The sequence below is a fragment of the Polyodon spathula genome, chromosome 21 (genome assembly GCF_017654505.1).
Source record: "Polyodon spathula isolate WHYD16114869_AA chromosome 21, ASM1765450v1, whole genome shotgun sequence".
NCBI lineage: Eukaryota > Metazoa > Chordata > Actinopteri > Acipenseriformes > Polyodontidae > Polyodon > Polyodon spathula.
The window spans coordinates 16,139,870-16,162,457 of record NC_054554.1 but is presented as its reverse complement, the minus strand read 5'-3'; the positions used below and the strand labels follow the sequence as shown (position 1 = coordinate 16,162,457).

General features: G+C 40.1%; 2 protein-coding genes and 1 pseudogene across 3 annotated transcripts in view; 2 read left to right on the top strand and 1 right to left on the bottom strand.

Moving 5' to 3' along the window:
• LOC121296379 (solute carrier family 2, facilitated glucose transporter member 1-like) overlaps positions 1–10,068 on the top strand; it is a 13,965-nt gene extending 3,897 nt beyond the window's left edge. The window contains exons 3-10 of one of the 2 annotated variants that reach the window (XM_041221871.1): positions 759–919; positions 1,085–1,325; positions 1,842–2,004; positions 2,758–2,945; positions 3,244–3,348; positions 4,860–4,961; positions 5,290–5,493; positions 5,940–10,068. In XM_041221871.1, coding sequence (XP_041077805.1) covers positions 759–919; positions 1,085–1,325; positions 1,842–2,004; positions 2,758–2,945; positions 3,244–3,348; positions 4,860–4,961; positions 5,290–5,493; positions 5,940–6,203 — 1,428 coding nt within the window. In that variant the 3' untranslated portion in view covers positions 6,204–10,068. The remainder of the gene's footprint in view (positions 1–758; positions 920–1,084; positions 1,326–1,841; positions 2,005–2,757; positions 2,946–3,243; positions 3,349–4,859; positions 4,962–5,289; positions 5,494–5,939) is intronic. The other variant, XM_041221872.1, reaches the window with a different exon arrangement.
• A 1,695-nt stretch (positions 10,069–11,763) lies between these two features.
• LOC121296102 (histone H4-like) lies at positions 11,764–12,042 on the bottom strand. The gene has a single exon (XM_041221304.1). The coding sequence runs from the start codon at positions 12,040–12,042 to the stop codon at positions 11,764–11,766; it is 279 nt and encodes a 92-aa protein (XP_041077238.1).
• Positions 12,043–13,122: 1,080 nt separating this feature from the next.
• Positions 13,123–13,691, top strand: LOC121296708 (annotated as a pseudogene).
• Positions 13,692–22,588: the final 8,897 nt, after the last annotated feature.

Here is a 22,588-nt window from a genome sequence, read left to right as displayed (position 1 = left end):
CCCACATACATAATGATACTTAATAATGAACAGGATCACCAAGCCACAAAGTGGCTGTTTCTAGCGTATCTGTTTTTTCAAAATGGTATTTATGTTTCATTTAACAGTTTTTTAATGAGTACAGTCCAAAATATTGTGTACATGCTGATTTTGTTTACAATTGCAGAAATCCAATATGAAACAAATTGGTACTTGGGGGGAGGTGTTGGTGACTTGTAGCCCTTTCATAGGGTGTCGCTTCCACCGTGTGGTGAAAAGTTATTACTGCAATTTATTTTTTGGTGCTGTTACTGTATGCAGACACATCACCTCGTTATAACACATAACGCTGAAGCAGAATAAATCTTTATTTAATGCAACTATACAAATCACTGTTTGGAAACGTATAAGAGTTAAGTTTATCATCTAATCCAAACATTCAAAAAAGCATTTTTTACAGATTGGGAAAGGTCCTCAATGTCCAGAATATACTGGGTGTCTAGAATATAATTGAGGGATGGACTCTAATTGCATAGCAGTTAGCAATAAGACATACCTGAGCTTCTTACATACATTTTCTACACTGAAGCTAATCAAGCACATATTAAAACCTGGAATGGGTGAAACTGCTAAGCAAAAGGAGCCTTATTTCCATTGTTGTAACATGAGTCAATAAGAGCTGAGCGTCAGGAAATTCTAGCAGGATAACTCCCAATGTTGTGCTTTGCATTTGCTACGAGTGGCTTCACACTAACTCTCTGTCTCTGTTTCTCTCTCAGATCATTAGGCAGTTCCACAATGAGACCTGGAAGGCCCGCACTGCTGAGTTCATCACAGACAATCTCAGCACGACACTCTGGTCCTTCTCTGTGGCTATCTTCTCAGTTGGCGGCATGATTGGCTCATTCTCTGTCGGCGTGTTTGTCAACCGGTTCGGCAGGTAAGAAAAATTACATTATAATTATATTAGAATTACATTGTAGCTGCAGTTTAAGATCACTCGACTAGTCTGTACTAAAATTACATTGCAACTGCAGTTTAAGATCACTAGAGTAGACTGTCATGGAATTACATTGTATCTCGTGTTTGGGTTTCCTTCCTCCAGGCGGAACTCCATGCTCATGGTCAATGTACTGGCTATCATAGGGGGCTCTCTGATGGGCTTCTCCAAGCTGGCTGCCTCCTTTGAGATGCTGATTGTGGGCCGGTTGACCATCGGTTTGTTCTGTGGTCTTAGCACAGGCATGGTCCCCATGTACATTGGAGAGATCTCCCCCACCTCCCTGCGAGGGGCATTCGGGACTCTTCATCAGCTGGGAGTTGTCATTGGCATCCTCATAGCACAGGTAGGTGGTGGTGAATGTGAGTGTGCGCGCATGTGTGTCTGTTAGTTTGTCTGTGTGCACAGTATGTGTGTCTATGTCTATTTGTGCGTGTGTGTGTGTGTGTTTGTATCTGGAATTAAAAATAAAACGGCAGGAGTCAGTACAATGCACCCAGAAAGAGAGCAATATAACGTGTGGTGTGTGCGTGTGCGTGTTGAGAAAGGGTTCTGAAATGTTGGAGTTGGGATCTACTCATTCAGTACTCAGGGAGATAAACTAAGCCTGGACCGTACTTCTTCTTCTTGAATAGATATATATATATATATACTCTGGGCAGAATGTCCATGGGGCATATGTAACACATTTGCAAACTACTTTTTTGTCTGTGATCTTAATAGCTGTCTTATAAACTCTTCACCACATACAGTATATGGCTCCTTGCAGATCACTGAGAATACTGTGTAGTGTCTCTGTCCTACTGGAATGTATCCCTCATTGATGAGCTGCTCTCCCTCTCTTCCTGTCTCTCCCTCATAGGTTTTTGGTCTGGAGTTTATCCTGGGCTCTCAGTCCCTCTGGCCCGTGCTCTTGGGTCTTACAGTCATCCCAGCTCTGATCCAAACTATCGCTCTGCCTTTCTGTCCTGAAAGCCCCAGGTTTCTACTGATCAATAAGAACCAAGAGGAGAAGGCCAAGGAGAGTGAGTATCTCCATATCCAGCTGGTTAAAGACAGAGCCACTGGCAGGACATTTATATTCTCTTTTTTCCTCCACCTAGAAAACCTGCTTACTAAAATAGCTTGGTAATAGGAAGAAGATTTTAATATACAATATCCCATAAGTGCACCTAAAATGTTATACAGTGGCGTACATGTTGTGCCCTTCCATTGGCTACTTGCAGTTTTTAAACAAACACATGTTGTATGAAGGGTGCATTGCCTTTTGAAGTGATGATACCTGGTACTGCACTGGGTTAAAGAACGTTCTCATTTTCCATGCCTTCCTCCCAGGAAGCCTTTTACTGCTTCCCTTCCTGAATTGTTTCCCCTCACGATCAAAAGCATCTTACTGGTAAAAGCATGTCAGTCAACAGGGGAAGCAGCTAGTATGTTAATGACAGGAAAGAAGGGATTGAAGGGGTGGGGGACAGTTTCACTCTCCAGGTGACTAAGGCAGTTCAACACGACCTGGTGCAAACAGAGATTTCTTTAACATAGTGTAATACCACATATCATGTTTTAAAATGAAAATGCATGTTTACCAACAGTGAAAAGAAATGCACATCAGGTAAGATTCGTGAAGATATTGTGTTAACTACAGCCACTGTTTATTTACTCTGCATACCAAAATTGATTTTCTTCAATTGGTACAAAACTGAGACCTGTCTTGGAGTCCCTGTTTCATCTTGAAACGAGTCTAGAGTTCTCATAGGAATGTTTTTTATCTTGCGCAGTTCTGAAGAAGTTGCGGGGCACTGCAGACGTCCAGCAAGATCTTCAGGAGATGAAAGATGAGAGTCTGAAGATGATGCAGGAGAAGAAAGTGACCATCCCAGAGCTGTTCCGTTCCCCAAGCTACCGTCAGCCAATCATCATCGCCATTGTCCTGCAGCTCTCCCAACAGCTCTCCGGCATCAACGCAGTCAGTACTTCCTGTTGACTAACCACCATTTCCTGTTTACTAGCTAGAACTTCTTTTTACTATCTACGAGTTAAATCATTTGAATATTGAACTTTATTTACTTATAACATGTTTTAAATAAATACATAAACAAATGAACAAATAGATAATACATAAATACATATTTACCATGACCTAATAGAATGTTGTTGAAAGAAAATTATCTTTTTATTATTCAGAAAAGTTATTACACATAGACTTGCATTGCCAGACATTGTGATTAACATCCTGTACTGATGTTTTCCTCTCCCCCACGCAGGTTTTCTACTACTCAACGAACATCTTTGAGACTGCTGGAGTTAAAGAACCCATCTACGCTACAATCGGTGCTGGAGTTGTCAATACTGTATTCACTGTTGTATCGGTAAGCACAATTCATTTCTACAAGTAAAGACACCGTGGCTCACTCACTGTGCCTGCTTCTTTCCTAAAAAGGAATGATGTTACACTTTATACACTGCCTGACAACTAAATTGTTTACTTAGCTTATAGTATAGTCTCTCACAGTTTCTGATTGAGAGTTAGAATGAACTATCTATATGTAGGGGTCTACTTAAATCGCGGTAAATTTACATATTTTCATGGTTGGTTGCGGAATAAAATTAGGATTTTGCGGACATTTCGCAGACCTGTTTAAACATTAAATAAACCGAAGTAGGCAGTATTTCAGAACACTATATAGCCTAAAAATAGTGGTACTTGCTTCCTTACTAAAACAGAGTGTTGTCATTTAAAGGCAAGCATGCAACATCCCCCTGCAGTTGACTTGCCCATACATTGAGACTGCACGCTCTGCATCCACTGAATTGGTTGGAAGTTAACGCAAAGCTTTGCCAAGTTATACAGATCTGGAAATCGATTAGAAACAGCCTCAAAACTTAGTTACCCAAGGGCATCTGACATACTTTAATAAAGGCATATATGCAACACGTTCGTTGTAATGTTATTTTCCCATCCAATAATTTATTTTATTAGTACCGAGTCAAAACATAGAGAACGTGGCTATTCGGGTCTAAAATTCCAACTGCAAAAAAGTAAGCAGCAGGTTGAAGCGAGGTGGCTCTGCTAGATGGGTTTAGCATTAATTTAACTTGCAGACAGGAATATTTTCTGTCTGGGCTGACTTTCTAGTTTGTTTTCTGAAAGCTGTTTATTTTACATTCTGTTCAGCAGCCTCTGAAGTAGCCTTTTGTTTAGTGTGTGATTCGGAAGCTAAATCGATCGATCATATTTTCTCCAAAGACACATTAAGAAATGGAAGACAATTACCTTGCAGGTACAGTTTCTTTGGGAAATATCTTGAAACGATAATCAGCCGAAATATACTTTAATTTTTTGCTTTGTTGTCCATTTCTACTATTTTACCTCCAATACTGAAAACTAGATTTTTTAGCACCCTAAATGAAATCAGTGCAGCACCAACTTTGTCCCACGCCCTACTGCACAGTACAGGTCACAGAAAAGCAGCAGACGCACTGATAGGCTGATTAAAACTTCATTGTCATTTGAATAGTAAACAACAACGTTAAGCACTTCGGAGTATATTTTTTGTAAATGTTATTTGGATGTTTTTTGTTTGTTTGTTTTTTGCTTCAGTGCAATGCACACAGGACGGTTAAGGAATAAAAAAGGGCTATCGACAGAAGGAAGACACGTAGTTTGCGTCAGTTGCGTTGTGCAGTAGTTCATTTAAACAAGGTTTCTTTTCCCCCCCTCTCCGTACTTGTTTGTGTGCATCGGCTCCTGAAAGAGGTCAATTTCGCGGTGACCCCTCAATTTCATGATTTACATGAAATCGCGATTTAGGTAGACCCCTATCTATATGCGAACCTGAGAAGTAACAGATAGTTACAGTTTAACTTTTTTTTTCTTCAGCTCTTTCTGGTTGAGAGGGTGGGACGAAGGACTCTACACCTCGTGGGATTGGCTGGGATGGGTTTCTGTGCAATTCTGATGACCATTGCTCTCGTCCTGACGGTATGTTCCTCATCCAGGGATCCTCAGTGGTAATGCAGATGCACAGGCAGACACTGCCACTTCAGTGCCAATGAATTATTGCCAATTACATTAAAGGGGAAATAGTAGCACCACTTTGGGCACAATGGACTGTTATTGACAGAGTTGTTCCACTGTATTCTATGCAATGCCTTCAATGACAGTGGCACACAATGACAATGTATTAAAAGCAAATTGCTTTCACATTTTGACGATGGGATCACAACTGATACCCAGTCGAAGGAGAGCATAAAAACCCTTCTTCTTACCGCTATTTAAACTCAGTCTCTCTATCATGCTGTTTTTACAGAACCAGATTCAGTCCATGAGCTACCTGAGTATTATAGCCATCTTTGGCTTTGTGGCGTTTTTTGAGATCGGACCGGGCCCCATCCCCTGGTTTATTGTAGCCGAGCTCTTCAGCCAGGGTCCAAGGCCGGCCGCAATGGCTGTAGCCGGCTGCTCCAACTGGACAGCCAACTTCATTGTCGGTCTGGGGTTCCCCTATGTACAGGTAAGTCAACAACACAAACAGTGGCTCCTTCCAGAACTTACTACGTGTTGCACAATGATCATCTAAAGCTATAAAAAAGACCTAATACTGGAAGAAACTTTCCAACTAGATGTCTTTATTAATGTCTTCAGTGATGACATGAGTCTTTTTTTAACATTCTTATACCACAGAATTTGGTGTGGGCTCCACCTTAAGTGTTAAAATGTGTCGGTTCCATTAAGAGGAATTCACATATTGGAAACACAATAATGCAGAGGAGTTTTTAATGAGAAATTTTTAAAGAGATGTACAAAAGGACTTGATTGAAATCTTAACAATCTTACAAAGTTTTGAGATCAACTAGCCGGTCCGAATAGCCTCCTTTTGTTCATAAATGTTCTTATGAATCTTTTTATCAAAAATAAATCACTTCTAATGGCCTCTCTTCCCTGCTGTTCTCTTTTCAGATGCTCTGCGGAGACTATGTCTTCATTATCTTCGTTGTCATCCTAGCATTATTCTTTGTCTTCACTTTCTTCCGGGTGCCTGAGACCAGGGGGCGGACCTTCGATGACATCAGCAAAGGCTTCGCCGGGGGCAACAGCCAAGGGGCAGGCTCTCCCCCACAAGAAGGCATGGTCACCCTACCTCCTAGTAGCCCTACGGAGAAGGTTCCAATGGTAAAGTTGAATGATGAAGAAGCACCAAATGCCCCTCTCTCCAGCATGTGAGATTCAATGCCAGAAATGTGTGATGCATTATATAGTGTCCTGAAAAAAGTATTTGACCAGCCATGCTGAGATAGTCATTGCCAGTTAATGTGATTCAGACCTCTTGCTTAATATAACTTGGGATCGCTCTTCTTCTGAAATAGGTAACAAGCTACTGTATAATGACTACAGTTGTCATTTAATCATGGATATCCAGAATTTGAGTGAGCAAGTGGTCTGAGTCATGGGTAAAATAGGCAACAAGTGTCCCTTAGCACCACAAACCAAAGGTGTTAGTCCAACACTGTTTCCAGGACACTGTGTATATACTGTAAACACAAGGTTTGGATTTTATCCAGAAACTTTATGTCCCACCGTTTAAATGAGGTATTAATCCAGGTGTTTCCCTCCAGATTGGGTGATATATTAGCCCTCTTAATAACATCACTATAGACTATTCATATACAGTGAAAAGAAATCCACCACAGAGCAGGGTTTTGAGGATGGCGGCATTGCGATCTGGTGTGAGTTTTTTATGATTAAAATGGACGCTGTTTTTTTTTTTTTTTTAATGACGGATACCTTCCCTGAGGTGTAGTATCTATACAATGGTATATTCTAGGTTATTTATAAACCTATTCGTGGTACAGTAGTGTGGCAAGGCATTTATCGTATAATCATGGTTGAAATATTTCCTTATACTTTTGGCAAGTTTGTTAGTTACCCTGCCACACATACAACATTCACCTTCTGTTACATTTTTTACTTAACTAAAACTCTAGTCGACTTGAGTGTTGGATTTTGGTACTGGCACAAAATAAGCCATGCGGAAATGCACATATAGCTGTTGATGACCATATCTGCATGTCACATGATTGATTGACTATAATCTGCTACAAAAAGCTGCGAGTTTGAGGCCTCAGCACATTATTTCAGCACTATACACAACTGTGGATATTGAAACTTGGGAACTGTCTTTGTAAGGTAGAGGTTATATACCAAAATGTTCTGTAGTAGTGTTATGGGGGTGGGATTGTGAGCATAGCGTGCCACTGTGTGACTAAATGCTGTAAATGCCTTTATTTTTAAGTTATCATTTTAGTGATGGACCGTTTAATGCAGGATTTTTTTTTTTTTAAATAAACCATTGAGGCTAAAACACCCATTTAACTGTTTAACTTAATTGCTAATGGGATAATGCTGTTTTAAGCATATGCTGTGTGAAAGTACAGCGGCTAGAGATACCATTCTGCACACATATACACAATAGATTTATTCTATTTGCACAAACATGTAATTACTGTGTTGTATTGCTGCTAAGATATTCAGTATATATAAAAACGGTTGTTTACAATTAATTAAATGTTCACAAAATATGTGAAATGCAGATTAGTTGTGTATATCCGATTTTATTTCATTGTAATGATTGTAATACTGTTGCTGTTTTACCATTGTTGCACTTGTTGTATTTGCTTGTGTTATTACTAAGCGTGTATCCATATTTATTTATGTTTTTAACTTTACACAAAACTCCTGATTTACTGTTTTTTTCACAATTTTCTGGCGATATTTTCAATTGTTGAAAGAAAAAAAAAAAAAGAGTAGGGTTTTAATCAAGACAAAAAAAAACCTAGTGTTAACTGTCATTAATTCTGGTGAGCAAAAATTCTAAGTGAGTTTTTCACTTCTTTTGTTGATATTTGTCAAATGAAAGTGGCAATAGGAACCAGTGCTTTTTAACATTTTCCTAAGTTTTGTTACTGTATGTTTTTTCTCACTTATTTTTTAAAACATGGATAGTTATTGTGTATATATTTTGTAAATAATGTTAAGTTATTTATTAAAACTATGCTTATTTTTCACCCATCATTTTATTGTGTCTTGTTAGCCAGGGTCAAATCTAGATCTAGATGATGTTATTATTATTATTATTATTATTATTATTATTATTATTATTATTATTATTATTATTATGTTGGACTGTATTTAAAGATAGATTCTAGTGTCTCAAACTGTGCTCGACAGAGCCTCACTGTACTGCACACAGGGCAATGCTCACATTGCAAAACTATAGTAGTTAGTAAAGGTAAATCAAGACAACCTGTATAATGTTCTTACAGGTATGTAGACATTGCCTGCTGTGTACTCGGCAGATCTGTACTGTAAAAGACTTTGCTTACATTGTAAAGATACATTAGCTAGTAACCAGTCACATACAGATCAAGTTTTATCAAAGTGTATTAACTGTTGCACTCCCTGTATTATCCTGTACACTAGGGCATGCTCATGTAAAAAGTACAGTAGAATCAACCTTACACAGTGTGTCACGTAAACATTTTTCAGTGGCACTGGAACAATTTTTACAAAACTTTAATCCCTGTATATGATGGAAGCCATGCAAAGCCAGGCCTCCCCTAGTTCCAGCGCATTGCTTTTTTTTTTTTTTTTGCCCTGGAAAAAAAAACACACTTAGTACATTAAGGATATGTGTAACTTTTGATCAAGCTTTAGTTGAGAAAGAGAGATCCATACAAGTTGATAATTATAAGTAATTTAATATTTTAGGTTATTTTCAATAAACTGTATTGCTTTAGCTTGTGTTTTTTAAATGTATTGTTTTGTAGATGGTTTAGAGAAGTGAATTCGTTATACATCAGTAGAAAAACTAAATACATTAAATTAAATATACATACATCCAATGGCACCCATTTGCCACAGAAAAAAACTTATTATTAAAAAAAAATCCGTCATTGAGGAGTAATGGAATTTTTAACATTATATCTTCCTGTTTGATTCACTTCCACTTTGTTTTGTTTTTTTTGCATTGCTCAATTCAGTTTTTCTCCTGCCAAGTTAAGCTTGATTGGCATCTGCATGTTCTAAGAGCGCAAACTCCATCATACCTCCCTAGATCAATTCACTCCCAGATAGGACCAATTCTGTTGTAGCTACCCTTGTGTTACAAATGGCCTCTGTGCAGAACTGCTACATTACCTCTGCAATGCCACTGCTACGTTGCCACTAAAGGGCTTGTGAAAGGTAATCAAATCCTCTTTTAACAAGACATGCAGTCGCTGTCAAGGGTTCAATAAAGTGTGCTCTTTTTTAAATGGGTTATCTGTGTTGTGGTGCCTGGATGTTGTAAATGTGAACGTTTTTAGATGTCTAAATAATATATATATATAAGTATTAAATAGATTAATGGAATTGATAAGTTGCAAATATTTTTATTCCTATCACAGTTTTATTTAATATTGATTGTTATTTAGAGAAAGTGGATGGCGATACACAGTGAATGGCAATGCCCTGACATATTGTTTAGATGGAAACAGGCATGATGTAGCCTGGTTTTGTGCTTTCCTTCTGGTGGTGGTTTACATTTTTTCATAAATTTGCATACATTGCAGACCAGAACATTTCACTTACATTCTCTAATCTCATAAATCAGAGATATTTCAGTGTAGAAAAACTGAAACATAGATTGGTGCAAAAATAAAAAAAATAAAAAACCACCAGAAAACAACAACTACTGCACAATATGAGGCTTGGAAATGAATGGCCTAACTGAAGATAGCGATATTGTCCATCTCCTATCTTAAGAACTGTATTTACAAGGAAAAAAAACAGTTAAGGTTACAACCCTAGCTTGTGTGTTTCAAATTGATTATGGAGTCTGTTTTTGATGTGTAAATTGTGTGCCTCCTTTTCTACACTTTATATGGCCTTGTCTGTGACTGGCTTGCACAAGAATTTAAATATTTAACTGTGCTTGTGCGATCACAAAGTGAACACATATCCCCTTGGTTATAACTACTGTTTGTGAGTTAAATGTTTAAACTATCATATAGAAATTATATATGTATTTATACAATAAACAATGTGGGTGTGGGTGTGTATATATATATATATATATATGTGTATGTGTGTGTGTATGTGTGTAAAGATGTCTATATTTAACAAAATAAAAATATATATAATACAAAACTTTAATATCCTGTTTTGTGTGGTGATTCTAATTTTTTATTTCAATTTTGCATAGCTGATGGAGGTTGTGAAGAGAATAAAATAGCCTCCCTTTCTCTATCTATGCTCCACATGCACATTCAACCTCATTCTGCAATTAGTTCCACATGATCATCTGTTTTGGTTTACCAATATTGTTGCAGCTTGAGCCAACAGGGTCCTTTGATCTATATGTTTTATAATCTATATTCCAACATTAACAACGTACTGAAATTCTTCACTACGCCAGGTGCAATTATCCTGCATGCATTAGCAGATTGGTTTTAAAATGCAACTTATTTATAAATAATGCATTCAAATTTAAACAGTATCGACCAGTATGAAATTATGGAATACAGAATCTAGATAACTAAATGGAGCATGTATTCCCTTGGTCAAAAGTTGGAAGATTAAACACAAAATTAAAAGCTACTATAAAACAGCAACATATTTAGTGTGCACAACGGTAATACTGAAAACTTTGTGCAAGTTTGGTTTCATTCACATGGACATAATAATACACCACAGATTACATGTGCCATTTCCTATTACCCATCATTGAAAACAATCATAGGATATTATTCTTTCTATAGATATCTGGTTTATAAACTTGTCAAGCGGGAGGACTTGCCCGCGATGTGCTCGAAAATGTTGTTGACAAACAAATTAATGAGGCCCATCGCCTTGGAAGAGATGCCAGTGGGAGTGGACCTGCTTTAGAACGTCGTACACATATATACTATAGCTAGGGTGGCCATATGGCTCCAGATTTACCGGACACTTTGTGAAGGAACGGGATTTGAAACTTTCAGTTTAAGGGGAATTTTGAAAATCCGTTCTGTCTCAAAGCGTCCGGTAAATCTGGAACCAGATGGCCACCCTAACTATAGCTCCCTTCCTGGTCTTTATGCGTTTCTTTCCTTTGCATTCAGCCTGGCTCTTGGCAGGTATAAATTTCGGCTTTGGCGTTTCTCTTCGGCTGTCCCTCCTAACGCTTTTCATTTGCAATAATGTAGCTACAAACTTGGAATTCAGCGTCCACAAGGGTACAGCCTATCAGAAGATCCAGTGGTTTATAATATATTTGTAAATGAGAACACTAAAATGGAGCACTTTGACTCGTCAGTAGTGACGTATTTTTCTTGCTTTTAACCCAATGTGAGAACGACACCAGAAAGGTGACCTTCATTTTTTAAAAACTCGGTTTCAAAGCAATCTGTTCTGTCAATCTTAAGCATAGGGACTTATTAGAAGTCATGCTAAACAAAGCAACATTGGTGCTTTGGGATATGAAGTGTTTGTTAAACCGTTTTAATTTTAAAGTTTACGTGGTGAATGTTTTTAACCGAAACCTGTTAAATATTTATGGGCAAATAACAAATAAATGGTGTACAACACTAAATGTATCACATGCACATATTCAAAATATATATTGTGGCAACAGGCATGTTAATTTTTTCAATGCATAACCGAGTAGGATTACTGCTTTTTGTAACGGAAAATGCTCTTTAAAATGAGGTAGTGGGTGGCTCATAAAAGAGCCTGTTTTCCAAATCAATTCGAATAAACACATTATTTCTTAACCTCCAAATCCATACAGTGGACCCTGGCGCTTCAGCGCATTCAGCGCATCCATGGCGGTGACGGTCTTCCTCTTCGCGTGCTCGGTGTAGGCGACGGCATCGCGGATCACATTCTCCAGGAACACTTTCAGCACCCCGCGGGTCTCCTCATAGATCAGGCTGGAGATTCGCTTCACTCCGCCACGACGAGCTAGACGGCGGATAGCAGGTTTGGTGATTCCCTGGATATTATCACGCAACACTTTACGGTTACCACCTTTGCCTCTTCTAGACATTCTAAACACTACCTACTTATAACCAATAAAATACAAAAGCTTCTAGCTGGCATGGTTCATTTATAAAATAGAAAAGGACGGGTTGAAAACACAGCCACTGTACAGCGTGACAAGAATAAAACCCGAAAAGTTTCTTAATGCGCATCTATTTTAATTTTTTCTTTATCTCAAATGTATTCACTTATACAACTTCTTAAGGTACAGTTTTTTTTTTTTTTATTCAGCCGATGAAGGACTTAGAGTCCAAAATGTCTTGATAATTCATTTGTAATCAATTTATATATATATATATATATATATATATATATATATATATATATATATATATATATATATATATATATATATATTACTACTGCTACTAATGTAATCCTTCTACGATCCATTCATGCACAGAAGTGGTCCCTTACTATTTGCATCGCCAGTGTTACTAATAGGAAATGAAATATAACCCTAATTATAACCCCAAACACAAAGACCTGCTAAATAATAAAATAAAACAAACAAATAATAATAATTAATCGATTCAATTAGAAAGAGGTATTTTGGCATCATGTTGAAAAGTGTGTTAACTTCCCCTCACATAAATCTGTTAAATCCACAGTTTTAGGCATCTCACATATCATACACACTAAATACGACTCTGGCTAGTCCATTCTTATATGTCCTTCAGTTTACTCCAACTTGAAGTAGTAATTATATAATTTTATTCAAACTAAGTGTAATGAAGTACGATTAGAGTTGCTTTCTTTCGCTGCGGTATTTCGAACTTCTGATGCTCTCAATCAAAAATAGTACATAGTTCTTATTAAATATGCACGTACCACGGAAACATTATGCTTTGTATTCGATATCTGGTGCTGTTTGGTTGTTTTGTAAATATTTCGCTGTTAATTTAAAAGTTTACTGAGGAAAGAAAACAACTGGAACCAATTTTACCTTTCAGTAAAACGAGTGGATAAATCTAGCCCTCTGCTGGCGCCTAAACTTTCAGTGGTTTCTCTAACAGAATACTCTCTGGTTTTTTGTTTGTGTTTCCAATTAAGAAATGGCATAAGTTGCTCCGCAGCACCCACCGAAATGGCCCCTGCTCCGGTTAAGGCTGTTAAAACTGCCAAGAAGATAACCGCTAGTATGCCTAAGAAAGCGGGCCCCGCCGTGTCTGACCTTGTCAAGGCAGTGTCTGCTCCCAAGGACCGCAGCGGGGTGTCTCTGGCTGTGCTCAAGAAAGCTCTGGCGGCCGGCGGCTACGACATGGAAAAGAACAGCTCCCGCGTCAACACTGCAGTCAAGAGTGTGATGAGCAAGGAGACCCTGCTGCAGACCAAGGGCGTCGGCGCTTCTGGCTCCTTCAAGCTCAACAAAAAAGTGGCTGAAGCCAAGGATAAGGCAGCTAAAAAGAAGGCAGCGCCCAAACGAAGAAGCCAGCGGTGCAAAAAGCTGCTTAAGAAAGCTCCAGCAAAGAAACCTGCAACCAAGAGGCAGCTACCAAGAGCCAGAAGAAAGCAAAGAAACCCGCGGCTAAGAAAGCTGCAAAGAGCCCCCAAAAGGCAAAGAAACCAGCGGGTAAGAAGTCAGTCAAGAGCATGAAGAAAGCCGCTAAACCTCAAGTAGCAAAGACAAAGCGGACAGCTCTTCAAAGGCGTTGAACAATCTGATGTGACTTTTAAAAGAGCCACCACAACTTTTAATACTAAAGGCCAATCATTGTCGACACGCTCTGTGATACGTCACTTAAGTACTATACGGTTTCACCAATCAGTGACTCAGAGGATATATATTCAGCTCAACAACGTTTATGTTTGTGGTTTACAATTATACATTGAAAAATTGTACAGAAATGTAACGCCCCTCCCACTCCTGTTAGCGTCTGGAGTACACAACTCCTAACCCACTGTAAGTGACAAGGCCTGGGTTCACAATACTTATTTAAATTATAATTTGTCTGTTAGAGATATATGTGTACTGTTTCTTAATGCGGTGCCTCCACCGATTTAAGTGACATCTAAATACACATGTACCCCTTAATAGGAATTATTATCAATAATAACATAAACACACAATCAATAGAAAAAGGCTATGTATTAAAATAAATAACATAACCAATATTACAAATAATATATTTACTCAAATAATATGTGTTGCCATACAAAATAATTAAACGATTGCACTACAGTGGGCCCACACACCCATGCACACACGTGTACTCACGTGTACTGAACACATACACTAACATAAAAGAAATATCACGTTGCAGGCCTGAACTGTCGCTCTGGTACGTTAGTGGCAATAATAAAAAAAAAAAAATGCCTCTTCACTTATTTATGTCAAATAAGCAACAAAATTATACTTTCAAAAAACAGTTTTTTGAATGCAGGCAGTACTCATGACCAGCAACACAGTTCAGTTTCTTGCTTCCATGGTAAGTTCGTAGAAGGACACAGTAAACACAACGACAGCTGGGAAAAATCTTCTTTTCCAACGTGGCCAGAGGTACTCGGGGCTTTCTCCTGGTCACCCCGAGTGCTATCTGGGTCTCAGCAGCAGTTCCAGACCCCAGCAGAAAAGTAAATGAATAATAATCAAGAAGACTATACCATAAAATGGAAAGTTTGGTTTACTGAAATATATTAGCCTTTATACTCTGCTAATTAAGTACAAAATATATCATTCAGATAATATTTCTTTTACTATAAAACAACTCTCACTCCCTACGTTGTGTCTGTTCCTTTGAACTCTCTCGAACCTCCTTTCTCGCACGTTTAGTCTATCTTTCCTCACACTCTCCAACCTTCTTTCTCTCTCTCGCACAAACCCAATCAAAATGCTAAGTCCCACCCCCAAATTCCAACCTGTTGGCTAATTGGTTCAGAGGGGAAACCTGTCCAATAGAATTGTGTTTAGGTGTAGCAAGCTAGTAAATGTGATTCTGATGCATTCTAACTATGTTACAAGAAATACAACATTTTTATTTAGAAACAGAGCAAATTTGCAGCAGGGCTACATCCTCCCCCCTCTAGAATGTCTGGATGTCCCCATCAGACTTAACTTTTTACCAGATGGTTGTCTTTATAGCTACAATTGTGACACTTTGCTAATGGCTAATGGCACTTCAAGATAGCTGCTACTGATCTGAATGACCATTCCCCAGTATATTATGGTCAAAGGCACATCAGAAGGTTTTCCTGGCTCATCATACGTTAAACGGATGACAGACTTCACTTCTCTCTTAGCACGATGTTCAATTGTAGGATCCCCACCCTCCACCAATATAGAGACGTCTCCCTCGTTAGGCTCTGTGTCCACCACAGGGTTTTCAATTGGGTGTTGGGAGTTCTCTTCCTCCAAGGCAGTCCCTCAGTCAGAACTTTCAAGCTCTTGGGAAGAACTGGCACCGCTATCTTCTAAGACAAGCTCTGCTCCATCAGGGTCAGTTCCAATCTCTGGGTGCATGTCAGAACCAGTGGGCTCGATGATGCTCTCATTTAAAATGGGATGGTCATGGTAGCACATTCCTCCATCTTCAGACTCTAATGAAGTGTCTCCCTTTTCTTCATAGCTTTCATCTTCACGTGTCACGTTATTAGGCACCTCCTGCTTCTGGTACCGTTTCGCCTGTGTTCTGGTGACAGGTCTAAGTGATGTTTTTTTCACTCCTGAATTGACAGGCATCCTCACTAGGTAGCCAATGGGTAACAGGTGATCTCTGTGAACTGGCAAGAGCTGCAAGCCATCTATGACCTGTAGCGTTCAACTTTGCTGTTGTCAAAACATAGGTAAGAGGATTATTATCTGTTCTCACTGTGAACTTGGCTCCATAGAGATAATCGTGAAATGTATCCACGACGGCCCATTTAAGTGCCAAGAACTCAAGCTGGTGTACTGGGTATCGCTGTTCAGACATGGCTAACTTCGGCTAACAAAAGCTACTGGTCTCAAACCTTCAGGGTATTCCTGGTTTAATACAGCACCCAGATGCATGCTTGCATCTACATGTAAGATGTAGGGCTTAGTACTGTCAGCAAAAGCCAATACCGGTGCATTGGTAAGGCAGCAAAAGATCATCTGGAATGCTTCGGTGCACTGATCATTCCAACAGTCTCCAAAGGGCTCTGACGCTTTAAGGCAGGGCTTTTCACTGTCTTGGAGGTCTTCTTTCCATGCTGTGCTGGTGGATAGCCTTTGGTAAGTTCTGTCAATGGTCTGACAATGGCTGAGTAGTTTGCCACAAATCTACAGTAATAGCCACAGAATCCCAGAAAGGATCTTAATGACTTCAGGTTGATAGGTTGCTCCCAATTGGCCACGGCTTCTACTTTTGCAGGGTCTCTTGCTAAACCATGTTCAGAGACAATATAGCCAACATATTTAACCTGAGGCTGACAGAATTGGCACTTGTCTATTGACACTTTCAGGCCACATTCTTCCAGCCAATCAAGAACTTTCAAAAGTCGCTCTTCATGTTCTTCCAACGTCTTACCAAATACGATTATGTCATCAAGGTAGACTAACACTTAGAGAAGGTTCATATCCCCCATGGCTTTCTCCATTAGCCGCTGAAAAGTGGCTGGGGCACCCGTGATACCCTGCACCATACGTTCAAATTGATAGAAACCGAGAGGACAAATGAACGCTGTCTTCGCCTTGTCTTCCTCTGCCATAGGTATCTGGTAATATACGCTGTGCAGATCTAGTACTGAAAACCACTTGCTACCAGACAAAGTCCAACGCGTCATCAATGCGCGGCATGGTGTACTGGTCTGGTATGGTCCTGCTGTTCAAAGTGCGATAGTCTATGCACATTAGTACTGATCCATTCTTCTTCCTGGCTACAACTATGGGTGAGGCATATGGGCTACAAGACTCCTTAATAATGCCTGCTGCCAACAACTCTTGCAAATGCCGGCATATATCTTCAATATCGTCAGGGACAAGCCTTCGTGACCTCTCCCTGAAAGGTCTTGAGTCACTAAGCCAGATGGGGAGTTCAACTCCTGCAGCAAGTCCCACGTCCCACTCAGGAGTTGAGAATACATTGGCTCGTAGTGAAAGGAGTCCCTCTTGCAATTTGCCCTCCTGACTACTGGCAGCGCTGTGCAGGAAGGACCGAGACACAGGAGAATGGCCGAGTCATGGTTGGGGCAGAAGTCACAGTGGTGGTGGCCATCTTAACTTGGGGTAGAACCTCATGATTGAGCCCCATTATTGCAATCAGCTGTGCTGCGTTTGACGACTGGCTGAGGTTGGGCAGTGCACTGATTGTAGGGGGAGGACTCAGCACTATTTAAGCTGTGGGGTTCTGCCATTTGGTCGCTATCCTGGACGGAGACAGTTATGCTGCATGAGCTCTGTGAGTTTTGTTCTTTTGTTTGGTTTGTCTGTCTTTTGTTTACACTCAGACTGAGGATTCCCAGACCGGCTGCCTGCAAGTCGGGACTTTTCCCCTGAGATCCTTGGGAGCTGCAGGAGTTACGTGTCCTGGGTTTTTTTTTTTTTTTAAGAGGGAGCCCGAGTCACCTACTGTGGGGTGTGGAATACTGGAAAACCCTGTGACAGTGTTTATGTACTTTTTTTTTGTTTTCATTTTTAGCCTCTGTTTACCATAGCTGGTAACAGAGGCATTTTTTTTCCTTGTGGGAATTATAAATAAAGACTCCAACCACAACTACGTGCTTCCTGTGTCCCATCACTTCCTCCCCTAACCCACCACACTCGTTCAGACAGTGTTCTGCTCAGTCTCTCCTTCCACGTCTCTGGAATGGGAGATGTCCCAAAATCAAACAGCTGGGGATCAAGGGCAGGTATCTGTTGGTCCTGTCTTTGAGCCTGTGCTACTGTCTCCATCTTGTATAGGTGGGCCAGCACTGTCCCACTAGGCAAGGGGGTTTCTTTCATCGATTCATTCCTCAATCTAACAGTAAGTCGGTTGACATCAATGGCTGAGGCTGGTAGGATTCCTTGTTGTACCAACACCCCCTTTGGCAGTGCTATGTTAGGCGGTGTCTCAATCATGAAGATGCCCTTTTCCAACAGCTTGGGACTGCGGACTCCACAGATAACATTACACTCACTTCTGGGCGCAATAGTCAGTGGTCCCGAGCCCAACCACTTCACTTGACCGATGCAGTCGTCTTGTTGTTTACTCTTCGGTTCCCGCTGTTTTCTGTAAGCTTGAGAACACAAAGAGTGGATATGCAAAGAGGTAACAAAGTCAGGGCCAGCTGTCCCTTCACAGAGTTTGGCTAGATGCTGAAACATACTTGCATTAGTCCCAATTATGACAGGTACCTGTTCAGGGTTACGTGGTTCTGGGCAGATCAAAGCCAAAACAGAGATAGACTTTCCCTTAATCTCAGCTGTATCAGCATCAGCTCAGACTCAGGATTGGAGAAAGTGGAATCACTAACCCCCCAAAAGATGGACCCCCGGCTCCCCGCTGACGCAACATGAAGAAGAAAAAAGAGAACCGCCAATGCATAAGAAAGAAAACAAACACTTAACGTGACAAAGGGGTTAGTAGACTGTACCCTAATGACTATGTGAAGACCCTCCGTACAGTGGAAAGAAAAAACCCCTTTCTTTTAATTTTATTTCTTAGGGGAAATCTTTGGTGGCCCAGGCAGAAAGGTCGTCCCCACTCCGGACATACTAGCAATGGACTGATGTGTGGAGGATATTTCCGATGATGAAAAACGAATATAAGTTTCAACTGCTGATGAAGTCCAGCGCCCCATATTTTTTATTAAATGCTAGTTAATGTTGGCTTTTGCAGCTGAAGTAGCTGCCCCTATTCTAAATGAATGAGAAGTGTAGAATTGCGAAGGAAGACCTGCTCTGAACACCACTGTGGAAAGGTGTGTTGAAAACCAATGCCTTGATACAATGGACCGGCTTGAATTGATAAGCAAAGGGTTGGAGGATGAAATGGCCTTGCGTTCTGCAATGTACTTCAACATGGAAGTGAAGGGAAACAGAGAAGAGTTGATCTTAGAAAGCTGAATACATTGTCCTTACCGCAGTTGATCTGTTTTTGAAATGCGAAGAAATAAGATGAAATGAGAATCTGGGATGAGCTTGAGTTCACTGCAGCGGATACCGAGGGTAGGAAAGCTGGCAATAGAAGGAACTGTATATTCAGAACATCTCAAAAACCCGAAAAATGCAGATAGACATATGACTTCCATAGTTAAATCATCAAATGGAGAAAAACAGCCATGGCGCAGAATTGAAATCAGGTTACTGAGAAAGTCTATAGAAATAGGCAGGCGAGCAGAAGAAGGAGCTGGAGAGCACTTGGAAATTCCTCGTAAAAGGAGACGAACCGTTGGAATTGATAATAGAGTTGGGGAATTGACTGACATCAAGCGAAATTGATGCTGAATTCCTGACAAATATAGTCTGATTGTAGCTGGTGCCAGATGTAGTCCTTTGCATGCACTATGAATGCCATGATCCAGTCCTGGTTGAATGGAGTAGGATTAATCCTGCTTTGTAACAAAAAGTTACACAACATTCCCGACCTGTAGAGTACGGGGATCTGGTAGATGGCGCAAGTGCTGATGTCATGTAATCTTGAGCTGAATTAAGAAGTTTATTAATAGTTGGATTTAGTTGAAAATCAGCTGATTGAACTGTGGCGTTGCTGCTGGATATTGCAGAGCTGTGGGCAGCAAACTGTGGAATTTGGAAATCGTAAACGAGAAGGAGCATCAGCTGCATTATTAAAAATGCCCAGTAGGTGGCAAGCTTGTATTAGGAAATTATTAGAGACTGAAATCCATACTAGCCGCCGCAGCAATTGCATGATAAGAACGGAAGAGGAACGTCCTTTATTTATAATATGCACTGTAGTTGAATTATCACGGTAAAATAGTATTGATTTCTTAGACCAGAGATGACCCCATAATAATAGCTGGGCAGCTGCTACTACTGGGTATATCTCTAGCAGAGCTGTGGATTTTCGATGAGGAGATAAGTTTTCGATTTCCTCAGGCCATGTAGTGCAAAACCATTGATTGTTAAATAGACCTCCGAATCCCAGAGATGAGGCATCAGTAAATAAAGCCAATCATGTGGAGATGAAATTAAATCATCATAAAACAGAGAGACCATTCCAGTGCTGAATAAGCGCAGACCACATTTTAATGTCTTTCCTAGCTTCTGAGGAGATATTTATATAGGAGTCCAGATTTGTTGCTGTTGATGCCAGCGCTAGCAGTCAAGATATAAACATCCTCCCCTGTGGAATGATACGTATTGCAAAGTTAAAGTAACCCAGCAATGAAAGCAGTGCCCGTTTTTTAATTGTTTTACTAATCTGAAAATCCTGAATGAACAAACGAATATGGTTAAGTTTAGACTCAGGCAGGCTGGCTTTAAACTTTTCTGTATCTAGAATGATTCCAAGGAATTTCAAAGAATGAAGGGGACTGATTGATTTCTCTTCTGAAAGCGGAAAGCCAACTTCAGAAAATAAGCTTTTAAGATTGGAAATCGCTTCTGCTGGTGCATCTGAAGGAGGAGAAATTACTAAAAAATCGTCCAGCAAGCAAGAATGGGACATGATAGACATTAAGAAGAATCCAGCATAATGTTTCCGACAGGGTATCAAATATGTTCGGGCTGCTGCGGCAGCCGAAATTCAGTTGGGTGGCAAAATAAAACTTCCCTTCCCAGCATATACCAAACAGGTGACGGAGAGAAGGATGGATTGGCATTACTTTAAATGCGTCTGATATATCTGCTTTTGCTAATCAGAAACCACAACCTGCTAATTGAATTGAATATATTGTGTCTGCAATAGTGATGTAATGCAGGGAAAATTGATTTTGGGGAATTAATGAGTTAATGCTGCTGGTGCTTGACCCCTGTGGTGCTGATAAATCAATAATGAGACGCTTTTTTCCCCGACATTTTCCTCGTGGCAATGCCAATAGGATTAATTCTATATACTGGAAAAGGAGGAGCTAAAAATGGACCAACTATAAATCCTTTTATAATTTCTTTTTCGATAAGAGATTGCACTAATTGTGGTTCTTAAGTTGCTGAATAAAGATTTTTGCTTTTGAACGAGGAAGAAGGAATTTGAGTCAGACCGGCTGAAAAAACATTTTTTAATCCGTCGATCAGGTAATTGATTAAATTACTGTCGGGATGATTGTGTAATTTACTTGATAATGCCGGGATGTTTATAGGAGTAAAGACTGTGAGCATCAGGGAAAGTCACTTGCGTTTTAAAGGGCAGATTGTATCAGCGTGAGCGTCTCCGCAATTGCTGCACATGTGGATAAGATTGCATTGCCTATTCGAACACAAGCCAGTATTGAAATTGTTGCAGATTTGTCTTCCTCCTGAAAATCTAATACTGCGCCCGTATTTGTCCTTCCTTGTGGATTGATGGAGGGGAGCTGAAGAATGTATAGGTTTAGGTACTGAAGATCTGTATGAATTAGCGGCGAAACCGGGTGCTTTAGAAGTTGATGCACTTGCAGCTTTAGGGCAGAGGGATGTTGAGTGAGCTGTTGAAGTGCAGACCCCACATGCGTTAGCTCTTAAACCACCAAAAATTCTGTTAAATACATCTGGGTCAGGTTGTGCTAAATTGATGATGTGATTATCAGTTGCTCATATCGCTGCTGCTTTTGCAGAGAATGCTTTATGATACTCAAAAAACATAGTCCCTCCGTATCTGACAGATAGCTCCATGATGTAGTATTCATAGGAGTCCAATTCAGCTCTGCGGTTGGGATATACCGAGCATAACACATCTCTGAATATGGAGAACACAAGGACAAATTCCCCTAATGTAAGATTTTTAAGCAGTCTGGGATCTCTGGATTTTAGAGTTACTGCCAAATCTCCGCAATCCACTACTCTATGGTCCAAGAATTCCAAAGTCATCGTTAATAATGAAACAAGATTAATGTCCTTACCTTCGAGAATGTTACGTCTGATTTGTGAAGATATAGTGTGACGTCTAGCTGTAGTTGGAGAGGAGGATCCGTATGTAAGGCAGTAGCGAGGTTGTATATTGGAGGATCTGCTTCGCTGGCTGAAATTAGGGCTGGACCGGAAGAAGCTGTAGGCTGCGCTGCAGTATTTGATGCTGGAATTAATGACAGCGCTGTAGATTGTTTTCCCTGTTGCATATTAGACACCCTTTTATCTAGATCCAACAGTTGAAAACTGACCGAAGATAGAGTATTGGCAAAAGGCTGCATAAATGATTTTATCTCGTTAAATATTTGCGAATGTTGGATTTCAATGGCTGACTGCTGGTTAGCGGTGCTAGTTGTGGGGGTGATTTGATCCGGAATAGACTGCCTGCTGTTTGTTTTAGGACGCTAATTGGCTGGGCGCGGCTGATTATGTTTTTTTTCGGAGGAAAGACTGGTTCTGCTGAGACTGAATTGCAATAAAGAATAAAAAGAGACTCTCTATCACTCCCTGCTGGAATCGCATTACCGTTTTTAAGGAGGGTTTTTATCAATTTATTCATGGGCCAGTCCTTAAAAAACAATCGATCCGGAGGGGCGTCCTGAGGCCG

What these genes read in the sequence shown, in the direction of transcription:
- LOC121296102 (XM_041221304.1), bottom strand. Translation starts at nt 12,042, where the DNA reads ATGTCTAGAAGAGGCAAAGGTGGTAACCGTAAAGTGTTGCGTGATAAT.